Source organism: Epinephelus moara, chromosome 7 (assembly GCF_006386435.1).
Source record: "Epinephelus moara isolate mb chromosome 7, YSFRI_EMoa_1.0, whole genome shotgun sequence".
Classification (NCBI taxonomy): Eukaryota; Metazoa; Chordata; class Actinopteri; order Perciformes; family Serranidae; genus Epinephelus; species Epinephelus moara.
The window spans coordinates 3,208,895-3,221,357 of NC_065512.1; the positions used below are offsets into that span (position 1 = coordinate 3,208,895).

The 12,463-nt window shown below is 42.2% G+C and overlaps 1 protein-coding gene across 1 annotated transcript in view; it reads right to left on the reverse strand.

Moving 5' to 3' along the window:
• The window catches only part of LOC126393411 (potassium voltage-gated channel subfamily H member 3-like), a 200,137-nt gene that overhangs the window by 6,727 nt on the left and 180,947 nt on the right, over positions 1 to 12,463 (reverse strand). Inside the window, exon 8 of the mRNA XM_050049569.1 lies at positions 2,882 to 3,247. Coding sequence (XP_049905526.1) covers positions 2,882 to 3,247 — 366 coding nt within the window. The remainder of the gene's footprint in view (positions 1 to 2,881; positions 3,248 to 12,463) is intronic.

The following is a 12,463-nucleotide window of genomic DNA, read 5'->3' on the forward strand; positions in this document are numbered from 1 at the left end:
TTGACTTCCTGTTGCCTTTCTATCATCTTGAACCAGTCTGGCCATTCTCCTCTGACCTCTGGCATCAACAAGGCATTTTGGCTCACTGGATATTTTCTCTTTTTGGGACCATCCTCTGTAAACCCTAGAGATGGTTGTGCTGAAAATCCTAGTAAATACTCAGACCAGCCCGTCTGGCACCAACAACCATGCCACGTTCAAAGTCACTTCAATCACCTTTCTTCATCATTCTGATGCCCCGTTTGAACTTCAGCAGCTCGTCTTCACCATGTCTACATGTCTACATGTTAATGAGTTGCTGCCACGTGATTGGTGTACCTAATAAAGTGGCTGGTGAGTGTATCTTGTCAGACAGATAAGATGGGACAAGGCCATTTAGTGATTTAAAAAACAATAAAAGAGTTGTACAATTAGTTCTGTGATGGACAGGGAACTGATGAGTAATGTGGGCTCTCTGTCTGGTTTTTGTCAGAACACGTGCTGCTGCATTTTGTACAAGCTGTAGCTCACTAATGTCTTTCTCAGACACACCAGACAGAAGAGCGTTTCAATAGTCCAGTCGGCTGGAGATAAAAGCATGTATTAACTTGTCTGTATCTGCATGGCAAAGAACTGTTCTGACTCTGGTGATATTCCTCAAGTGATAAAAGGACACTTTAGTCACGTTTCTAATGTGATGTTCAAAGTTGAGGTCCGGATAAGTGATAACATGTTCGTTACATGTTCCTTGGTGTTTAGTGAAAATAATTTCAGGTGTTAAACCAGTTTCTCTCTGCTTTTGCTCTAATTACAAAAAGTTCTGATTCATCCACAAAGATACTGTATTTATCCAGCGTATTATTATTTCAGACAGCTGGAAAATAATTCTTCAGCTCATTAAATACGAAATTTTAAAGTTCCATCCACGAACACGTGTTGATCAGAGCATTTCAGGACAGTTGGGTGATTGTTAAAAAACCTGCTGATGTGCTTTTAGTGATTAGAGACTCTCGCTGACATTTTACAAGACGTCTCTCAAATGGTGCCGTTTTTTAGCAAACAAAACCTTATTTTATGTTCAGCGCTGTGGAATCGTTTCCCCACAAGTGGAATTAATCACATCAGAGAGCAAACTGAAGGGAGCCTTGAAAAGATGATTTATGAGTCAGTTTGGAATATGTGAGGCTATTGTCTCTGCGTCGGTGTGCTGGGTTATTTGGTTTGTTTGAAGACAAAGAAAATGAGGTGTTTGTGAGGCGTTATTGTCTTGTTATCCTCACTGATTAGAGCTCCAGTGCTGACTTTTATTTTAATCAAGAAAGAAAATCAATTAGTTATATTTAGCATCAAAGCAATATCACCCTGAGACTTGAGTCGATTATATTAATGGGCAGCCATTGTTTTAAAGTTAATAGTCTGTCAGATGTGCGGCGTTCAAAGTCTTTCTCCAATTTTCTCCCATTAATCATCTGATCCTCACTGGACTCCATGAACAGAAGCTCCATGACAAAATGCACATATTCGACTCATTCTGAAGATTCAGCGTCTGTGTGTGTTTGTCTGAAAGTGAAACTGTGGAGTGATGGCGTCCAGAGCAGAGACTGAAGACACGCTCCCTCCGTGTGTGTTAATCTGAGCTTCTCTGTTCTTTGTTGGGTCTGGTCGAGTGAGCGTGTTAGTGCATGTGAATCCCTGTGTGTGTATCCCACTGGCTAGCTCATCGCTGGATGGCGTTATCATAGCACCCATCCTCCAGTTCCTACCCAGGTAACAGTAGGTGCATTTACACAAAGCTAATATTCAACTAATAATCTAAATAACCACCTAGATGAGAGGAGACTAGCTCGATCAGACGGGTTCTTCAATCGGGTTGAAAGGGGTGGTGTAAACCTTTTAATAATCCGATCAATAGAAAAATATTAGCACCTAGTTAACCATATATGTTTGTTCCAATCATCTCTCTGTGGGAGGAATAAACATATTCTTGTGGGCCGGACAAGACATGCCGCAACAGCTCTTTCTACACATCTTCCTCTGTTGATACTGACAGAGAATCATCCAGAAATTAGAAAATATTTCGCACTCTGCTTGAGCTACACTCTTATGTGAGTACTCTGATTTATAAAGTACTCTTTGATTTTGAAACAGCAGACTTATCTAACGTTGCTGCTACAGGCTAAATTGTTGAGTCGCTGGATATAACAATCATCAGTGCTACCAGTAGCAGTGCCCTGCGTGTGAGACATTTGGGTCCCAATCATACAGAAAGCGATTTAGCAGCCAGAGGCGAGAATACAACTTTTTGCTTTCAGCTGAATTCTCTAATTAGACTGATTTCAATTGGATTGAAGACATATCGTCCATGTAACCAGGCATAAAGGTCAAACTCTGAAAAGAGTAATTATCAGTGTGTTGTTCAAAAAAAATAAAGAAATCAAATAAATCCCATACACACAAAAAACTGATGACTCATGGGAGAACTTTTAGTGAAATCTGTAGTCAGCAGTTTTTGATACGTCCTGCTAACAGATAAACAACTGCACCAAACATGTGATGAAACCATTCAATCAAGAGAATGGGACTAATGAGACACTGAAGATACAAGTGTGTCAAGTGTGTGTGTGTGTGTGTGTGTGTGTGTGTGTGTGTGTGTGTGTGTGTGTGTGTGTGTGTGTACGTGCGTATCGATCGTACAAAAAGTGCTCAGCTGTGTGTTGATGTCTTACTGGTCCCAGATAATGAGCTGAGTACTTAAGACTGAGAGGAGGAGAGCTTCACGCCCTGACAGGAAACACCAACATGCATACAAAGCAGAACTTACACACACACACACACACACACATGCACGCACACACACACACACACACACACACACACACACACACACACACACAGTTCTCACCTCCTATGAGCATGGTGCAGATGGAGAAGATCTTCTCAGAGTCCGTGTTTGCTGACACATTTCCAAACCCCACACTGGTGAGACTGCTCAGAGCAAAGTACAGTGATGTCACATAGCTGCTGCGCATCGACGGACCGCCACCCAGCACCCCGCTGCCGGTGCCCATTCCCAACACGGCCTCGCCTCCAGACATGTTTCCGTAATACTGGCTGGAGTTCCAGGAGCCCTGACTCCCGACCTCTGACCCCGACACGTTCCACTGACTGCTGTTGGCTGGGAGGCTGCTGACTGTAGTGGGGACCAGCGTTGTGAGGGTGGGCAGGAAGTAGGGCGTCCCCAGGCGCTTGGCCAGCTCATGGAGCCAACCTGAGAGACAAAGATGGAGAAATTCATTAGAAAATGTTCAGCTCTGACACATCTTCTCTCAGATACCTGAGATAAATGAAACAGACTGTTATTATTCCATCACAAAACTAAACCATCATCTCCCACTGTCCACAAAACTCCTGCTGAAGCTCATTTAGAGCCAAATATTTCCTGACAAATCCACCTTTTGGTTATGTGGCATCCAGTGGTGGAAAGTAACTAAGTACATTTATACAAGTCCTTTCATTTAGTACCATTCTGAGGCACTTGCGCTTTATGGGACTTTATACTTCTACTTCACTACATGTCAGAGTAAAATATTGTACTTTTGAATTTATGTAACAGCTTTAGTTACAAATCACTTTGATGCAACAAAACTAAATAGAGTTGGTCTAAAGTCCAGAAAAAGAATAACTTGTGTGCACAAAATAATATCCTGTGCGCATAAAATTTCATAACCTTTCAGGACCTTGGTGGCTCCATAGATAATAACACTCCAAAAGGGGCCATTACGCACTATGGGAACTTATACTTTGGATACTTTAAAGGTCCAGTGTGTAGGACTGAGGGACAGAAATTGTATCTAATATTCATAATTATGCTTTTATTAGTGTTTAATCATCTGAAAATAAGAATCTTGTTTTCATCACCTTAGAATGAGTCGTTTATATCTACATAGGGAGCAGGTCCTCGTCTACACAGACTGCCATGTTGTATTGCCATGTTTCTACAGTAGCCTAGCATGGACAAACACTGGCTCTACTATGGACATCCACATTTTCACGACTTTGCATTGACCGCAGTTTTCCCACACGTAGCACACGGGAGGAGTCTCAGCTCTGTCACCTCACCTCAACAGAATATTTTCACATTGTAGTAGTGCTAATTTGACTTAAATGAGCAGTGTGTAAGATTTAGTGGAATATAATGGTGAGGACTGCAGATTGCAACCAGCTGAAACTTCTGCTGGTTAGAATTCCTTCAGAGTTCATTGTTCAGGAGGTTTTTACCAGGAGCTTAATTATCTGTAGAGGATTCTTCCTCTCTAAAATAAACGAACCAGGTGAATAAAACCGGTAAAAACACTGAATAAAACAGTTTCACTTTCCTAGTCAGTGATTCTGTGACGCTCTTTGGCTCATCACAGATGGGCCACTAGCGCGCTCCTGCTAATGTTTGCTCATCTTATTTCTGATTTAGAGGTTCAGGATGTTTTACCAGCAGCTAAATTATCCGTAAAGGTCTCTTCCTCTCCAAGACCAATGTACCAGGAGATTTAAACCAGTAAAAACACTGAATAAAGACATTTCACGTTACAAAATCAGTGTTTTTTCAGCACTGCTTGTTGCAAAGGGACTGCAAACTGTCCGTTCTGGGCTACTGTAGAAACATGGCAGTGCAACACGACGATCTCCATATATGAGGACCTGCTTCCTATGTAGATAAAAACAGCTCATTCTAAGGTAACAAAAACACAATGATTACTATTTTAGGAGTGTGTGCAGAAAAACTGTGTTAAGGCACTCATGCCGCTAGGTCCCGGAGCTCCCCGCCTGCCCGCCAGGGATGCCAAACACTGTCCATCTGCACACACTCCCCACACTGCCATGACACCTGGTTGAAAGTCAGCAATGTATCTCTTAAAGTCAATTACGTTAATATTTCTTTCACCCTTGAAGGCATCGACAGCGCTGGAATGAGCTGCCGTCACTCACTACAGGACCCGCACTGTAGTGTGGGGCTCATATTAAAGACTTCACTCATTCTGTTGATTTGTATTTCTAATTAAGCAAACCTGGACATTAAGTTACCTGAAACATGTGCATCTGTCTGTCTGACTTTGTTGTTCAAAGACAGGATTAAAGTTAATTTCACAAACATGAAGAAAGTGATTCAGCTTTAGAGGAAGGACAGAAGGAAGGGCAGAAGGAAGGACAGAAAAGGGAGATGGGAATGGACCAAAGAAGGAGAAAGTAGGAAGCAGGAGGTGAGGAAGGATAAATTATAGATAAACTGTTTGTGAGTGGACGAGCAGTGAAAGCCAGCTGAGACACCGACAGCAGAATCAGTAAAAGAAAGACAGCAGCAGTGGGAATATGAATAATACAATACGGATGCATCCATTCATTGATCTCCGGCATCACACACTCCAGCCAAGCAGCTTCGACCTTGTGTGTGTGCGCGTGTGTGTGAGAGTTCTCCGCCTGCCAGCATAAATAAGCTGGAGTGACAATCGAGCTGCGAGCAGAGTCCCAGCAAAGCAGCTAAACCAACAACATTAGCGGATTTAACACCTGAGTAGTTTCCTAATTACTTTGTCATTAGCACAACTTAACCTCTGCCTTCCTGCGGAAACGTGGACCCGACTGAGCCCTCACACTGCATGTGTGTCTGCACCTGGAGAGCAGAATATATATAAAAAAATAAACTACAAAGAATTTCTTTTATCTCGTCAATGCACAAGGGAACGTGAAGGGCATTACTGATGTTAGCGTAGGCTGCGCCATAATGAAGTCTGCACGTCTGAAGACACACTGAGATAAAACACTTCTTTCTTTTTCTGTTCATGATTTCAGTTTGTGACATTGAATTCTGCTGAGAGGGCAGCACTGTTTGGGTATTGTGACAGTCTCTCTGTAATTTAACTCGATCATCATGCTCAGTTACATCTGGTCCTCATAGTGGCAGGTTATCGTTCAGCCGTCGCAACAGGTGATGATGTTTTTTTATCAGGGGATCTTCAGGTAAATACTGTACAAGTATTCAAAGCTCCAGTGGAGGATTTATGGGGATATATTGACAGACATGGAATATAAGAGATATGTTTTCTTGAGTGTATAATCACCTGAAAATAAAAGTCATTGTGTTCTCGTCACCTTAAAATGAGCCATTTATATCTATGCAGGGTGCAGGTCTTTGTTTAGATTGTCATTTTGCCCCACTATGTTTCTACAGTAGCCCAGAACGGACAAACCAAACACTGGCTAGAGATAGTGTCATTCCTGTTTTCGTGGGTTTGCGTCACTCAACTTAGTTCGAGGCCCAACTCTAATGAGCAGCACTGCAGTTACACTGATTTGTAACATGACACTGCTTTATTCAGTGTTTCTGACAGTTGAAATCAGCCGGTCTGTTTGTTTTGGAGAGGAAGAGACCTCTGCAGATAATTCGGCTTGTGGTAAAAACCTCCAGAATGTCTTGATCTTATGTTATCGGAGACAAAAGATAACCACACATTTGCAATTGTTGGACAAGCTGCCTGCAGCGACATGCCAAACTACATCAGAAACACATGGATTTGTAATGTCTAACTGCGATGTTAAGTGTTTTTACTTGTTTAAATTACTGGGTCTGTTTGTTTTGGAGAGGAAGAGAACATCTGAGATCCTCAGATGCATCTTTTCGTGTTGATCCGAGGTCTAGATTAATCCACAAAGGTGACAGAGACTTTGCAGTACGAGCTCCACGACTTCAGAATGACCTACCTGAGGAGATCGAGGCTGCGAATTCTGTCTCATCACCTCTGAAATCCTACTTGTTTAAAATGGCCTTTCTGCTTTATTATTGTGTGTTTTACTCTGTTATGGGTATTTTGTTTTTATTCCCTTTATCTTGATATTTGCTCTGTCCCTCATTCGGTTTTGTAAAGCACTTTGTTACTGTGTTTTTGAAAGGTGCTATATGAATAACATTTATTATTATTTTTATTTCCTGGATTACATAAAGGAGAGCACACATTAACTCATGAGAAAAAAGGGGCGAGCCACACATCATAAGATGCCGAACAGCGTCCGAGATACACTGATTTGTGACGTGAAACTGCTGTATTCAGTGTTTTGACCTCTGTGGATAATTCGACTCCCAATAAAAATCTCCTGAACAATGACCACTGAAGGAATACTAGCCGAGAAAAGTTTTAGCTGGTTGCAATCTGCAATTCACCGCAAGACGGCACTAAATCCCCCCAAATCTTACACACTTCACTTTTCAGAATATTGACATTTATTTTAATCTTACTGCCTGTAAACTAGACGTTTCTGCAAAGGCAAAGACCTTTTATATTCTGCTTGTTAAACACATAATGAGCAGGCAGGTGAAACAGCGGTAAGAGTCAGTTTCTTGGCTTTGAGCCTTCCAAGACATGAGTTCAGTATAATGCACCTGGCATAGCACCCAGCAGCAGAGAGCAGGTGGGTCACTAGTGTCCGCTGGATCCACACAAACCGTTCACAGAGGGAGCAGACAGGAGGCGATGTCAGATAAGCAGAGAGTCTGATACCAGGTGAACAATGCTGTGGTTAACATGTAGTTATGTTTAGGCACAAAAATCACATGGTTATGTTCAAGAAAAAAAAAAATATTTTGGCTGAAATCACCCAGATTCATTGGCTCAATGCTGCTGGAAAACACTGTGGTGTGTCAGTGAAAAACACACAGGTTCTGTCCCACAAACACCTGTGGAAATATCACAAAGAGTCAACAAGAGACAGCCAGTGTGGTCTTCAGCTTGGCAGGCATCTCCCCTAAGTGCCACACCATCCACCATCACCTCCACCTCCCCATGACAAAGTCAGCTCATATATGATGTCACTTTAGAAATGCTGAAAATGATATTTATGACACGTTTAACTGTAATGTCTTCATGGTTTTCAGAATGTGAACATTTTCCTCTGGTGACTGAGCTGTGTGTCTCGCTAAATCATCAACACTTCATAATGATGGTACAAAACACAGACCTAAGTTTCATTGATTCCTGCTGCTCAATATTTAAGTGCTTCAGATTACACTCTGCCATCTGAGCATGATTAGAGAGCAGCAGAAGACAGGAGGGAGAAAATATATAAACACAACTAAAAGCAAACAGACATCAAAGGAGCAACCTGAGGATTTCCCTCCCAGTCGTCGTTAGGTGCTGTCGGCTAAAACTACTGAAGTCTGATACAAAAGTGCTGCTATAAAGAGGCTCTAATGTTCAGCTACATGTTTAAGAGGTGTTAATTCAACTATATGATCATCTGAGACAAGCTCCTGACATGACACAGTGTAAATGGGGCCTTTCTTATTTTAGTGTGTTTGGGTGCAGCTTCTCTGCCTCTGTCCACGGTGCTGATTCCTCCTGTTGACTGAACTCAGCTGTGAGCTGTCTGTGGTCCTGAATGCATCAGTCTCTCTCTGTGTGTTCATGTCAGTATTCACAACAGTGACATTTTGGACTGATATTCAATAATTGGTATTTAACTGCTGCGGTCAGTGGATTTTATTCCAACGCAGAGCAAACACACATCTCAATAAAAGCACAGGACTAAGTCATATAACAAGTCCTTGAAATGCATCAAGGTATAAAGTCAATACAGCTCAAAGTGCACCGTGCATCAGTCAGCGAAGAAGATGCACACGTGTCAACCAGAAGGAGCCACTTGACCTCCTGGAGCAGAATGAAGGTGAAGTCTCTGAGGATTTTATTGACCTTCTGAAGGACGACTTGACCAAACATGGTGGGCAGAGACCTTAGAGGAAACCTGGGACTCTTTCTACAGTCGGTGCAAAGAAGCACAATGTTCATTTCAAGTTTCAGACCAACACAGTCAGCGACCATGTTGTGTAAGTAGCAACCGTGCTTGTGCCTATGTGTGAACCCATGGGTGTGTAGGTCTTGAATAAGGTGTGGTCAGGTGCATTTTTGCTATCGCTATTTTGAGGCAGCAGAGAGGAATAGCGCCACTGACCAACAGAAAGCTGGTCTGAAGTCAGATTGACGCAGTATTTTTTTTTTTGCTATTTCAGATAGGAGGATGCACCTACCTCTGTTCCACACTCAAGGACATCAATCAATCAATCAATCAATCAATCAATCAAACTTCATTTATACAGCACATTTTCATACAATAAATTGCAACACAAAATGCTTCACAGGATAAAAAAACAATTTTTTTTAACTTTTTGGCATGGTTCCAGAGCCAGTGTTTGTGGTTTTGTATGCAGTTTCTCTCTCTGTGCTTCAGACCCAATAACTAAAAACTCTGTTTTGTCCTGGTTGAGCTGTAGAAAGTTCTGTCATCCAGCACTTAAAGAGGATCTATTATACTCATTTTCGGGCCTTTGTATTTGATTTCTGGACTCCTATAGAGCAGCTACACATGATTACCTGCACACAAAGCTTTGTAGATCTTCAGGACGCTGTGCCTCTCGCTGCACTGCTTCCTTGTATTTCCTGCATCCCGCAAAAACGGTCTGTGTAATTTACTCCACCCCCCGGCCCTCGCCTCCCGCCGAGCCCACTCAGCTGTGATTGGTCACACTCCTGAGGACTTCCGAAGGGCTGCCGAGCGCTGCCGGCATGCCTGGGCATGCCCATATAAGTAAGTCCGGCACGCATTAACATCACACGGACTACACTGTTTAAAAAAAGACTGTAAAACACAGCTTGCAGGGCTCACTTCCAAATGCACGAACCTCATTATTTGACGCATTGGCATCGTTTAACACGAGTATGCAACATTGTAACAACATTTATAGGTCAGAAAAGAGGAAAAGCATAGTTCTCCTTTAATATCTAAAATACAGCTAAAAAGTGCATCAAGTGGCTTTGGGTCATCATGAGACACGGCAATATATAGCTGTGTATCATCAGCATAACTATGAAATTGTATGCCGTGCCTCCTGATGACCCCTCCAAGTGGCAGCATGTGAAGATTAAAAAGTACTGGACCTAAAATCGAACCTTGGGGGACTCCACAATCCATTTTATAGCGTTTGGAAGAGCAGTCATCAATGCCAACATAAATTCCCTGTTTAAAAGATATGATTCAAACCAGTTAAGAACAGTGCCACAGAGTCCAATCGTAGTGCGAAGTTGGGTTGCGGGTGGGTGAAATAATACGTCATTAATGAGGAAAATATTAATGACGTTCTATAGAATGTGAAGATAGCAGTGAGCAGAGCTGCAGAGCTGTCTGACCTCCCACTGAGAGAGACACTGTGCACAAGGAGCAGTGTAACTTCATTGATCATTTCAGAAGCTAAAAGTTTAGCTTTGTTTCCTCTGTCAAGTGACGTCACTGCTCTCACTGCAATACTCTCAGCAGAAAACCTGGCCTTTAAGGGGAATGGCTGAATTCACATTACACCCAAAACCTATTGATTTAAGGGACTAGATACAACCTCTTTCTTTGTTGCGCCTTCATCTGTGCCCAGATTATGCAGCCTTCAACAAGCAAAGCTAAAGTCAGACCGTTTCATGTACCTTCGACCGTGCACTATAGATCATTTAAATACGGGCCCCTGATCTTGGCACATGTGCTGAGAACATCATGTATGTAGGCTTTTCATAATCTGGAAAGTTAGTGCCTAGCAAATTCTATTTTCTATGCACCGCATGTACAACTGTCAAATGATTTTGCACCATTAACGAGTTGCAAACTGTGATATTTTTGACCTCTGAGGACACACAGAGCCACAATTCATTTATAACTTCTGAAATGTTTTGAGATGCTGTTTTAACACATTCAACATTTCAACATTTTTGAAGCGATCCTTAATATTCTCTTGAAAAATAGAAACCTGCAATGAAATCAGATGGCTGATGAGACCAGGGTAATGCTGGTTACATTCTGTTTTTCTTATTTTCAACAAATCCTGTGAAAAGACCAAAACCAACAATTTAGTCATCCCACTAAAAAGTATTTGCCTTCATAGTCACATATGGCTTGGATATACAGAAGCTTATTCCTCTGTGCCACAGAGCTCAATTAAAAGCACATGAAATATTAAAGTCACATAAATGAGCCACTCTGCACACGCCTTGCTCGGGAACCTGACGAAAGTGTGAGCTCATGTTTCATTTGCTCCGGCTGCTGCGTTTCGTCCCCCCTCCTCTCAAAAAGATTTCCAGCACAGGTTTGGTGTCACCAGTCCAAATTTGAAAACTCACATGTCACACATTTCACGGCTCTGATTGGCTGTAATTGCGTCCACACTTGACTCACAAAACTTACACTGCAGCCCCACTATTTGCTAGCTGGATTTGCTTCACAAAGCTCGTTGGATACCTGAGATGCAAACCAAGCTGGACGAGAGGATGTGACAATTCAAAACTCAAACAGTGCTCTCATCAAGACAGCCAATCAAGCTGCAAGCACAAGCAACAAGTGAGCTGGGTGGATGTGAGATTATGCAAATATTCCATTTTTTTCCCAGTGGACACCTGCGGTATTAGATCAAAAAAATCCTCAGTGGCCCAAAAAGCATTTCCCCTGAGGCAACCATTATAAGAGACATCTGTAAAGCTGTTGATGAGACACCTCAAACTGCAAATACAGTCAGTTATGACTTTCTATTATGTAATTTTGGATAATGGAGGTTTTGTATTTGCGAAATTCCCTCAAGCCGATAAAAGTGATTTAAAAATCTGTGACCTCATCATGATGTGAAGTCTATGAGCGGAGTGAGACAAACACTGCTGTGCGTGCTCAGTGGGCGGCACACCCCAGAATGAAACCCAGACGCTAGAAACTTTTTTAGCACATGCACCAGGCGAATAAATCCATTGGACCAAACAGGCGGCATCTTGAGGTCCAGAATCCAGATCTTACAATACATCCATGCATCCCCCCAACCAAGTCATTTTGTATGTTTCGTTGCTCTGATTGGTTCTGAGTCGATCCAGCTGCACCAGAGACATTTTAGTCTGCACCTGTTGATGACGCATGCTAGAAATAAGAAATAAACAGATATTCTAGACTAATTCTGACGATGCCAGGCTAACAAACGCCATCCAAGTGCTGTAAATACTCACTAGAGAACCACATGTTTGAAGGAGAATAGTCTCCAAAAACTGCATTTACTCCTTTTTTTAAATCAACATGTGACAGAATCCACATCTTACTATATAATGATGAAAACTCTGTGTGTGTGTCTGTTCCACGTTTTTCTCCTCACTGACTCGGTCAATCCATGTGAAATTTGGCACAGTGGTAGAGGGTCATGGGAGGATGCCAATGAAGCAATATTACATCAATTGGCCAAAGGGGGCGCTATAGCAAGCGACTGAAATGTCAAACTTTGAATGGGCATATCTCATGCCCCGTATGTCGTAGAGACATGAAACTTTGCACAGAGATGCCTCTCCTCATGAGGAACACATTTGCCTCAAGAACCCATAACTTCCGCTTATATAGATTTTCCACCATTTCGAATTTTTTGAAAAACACTTCAAAT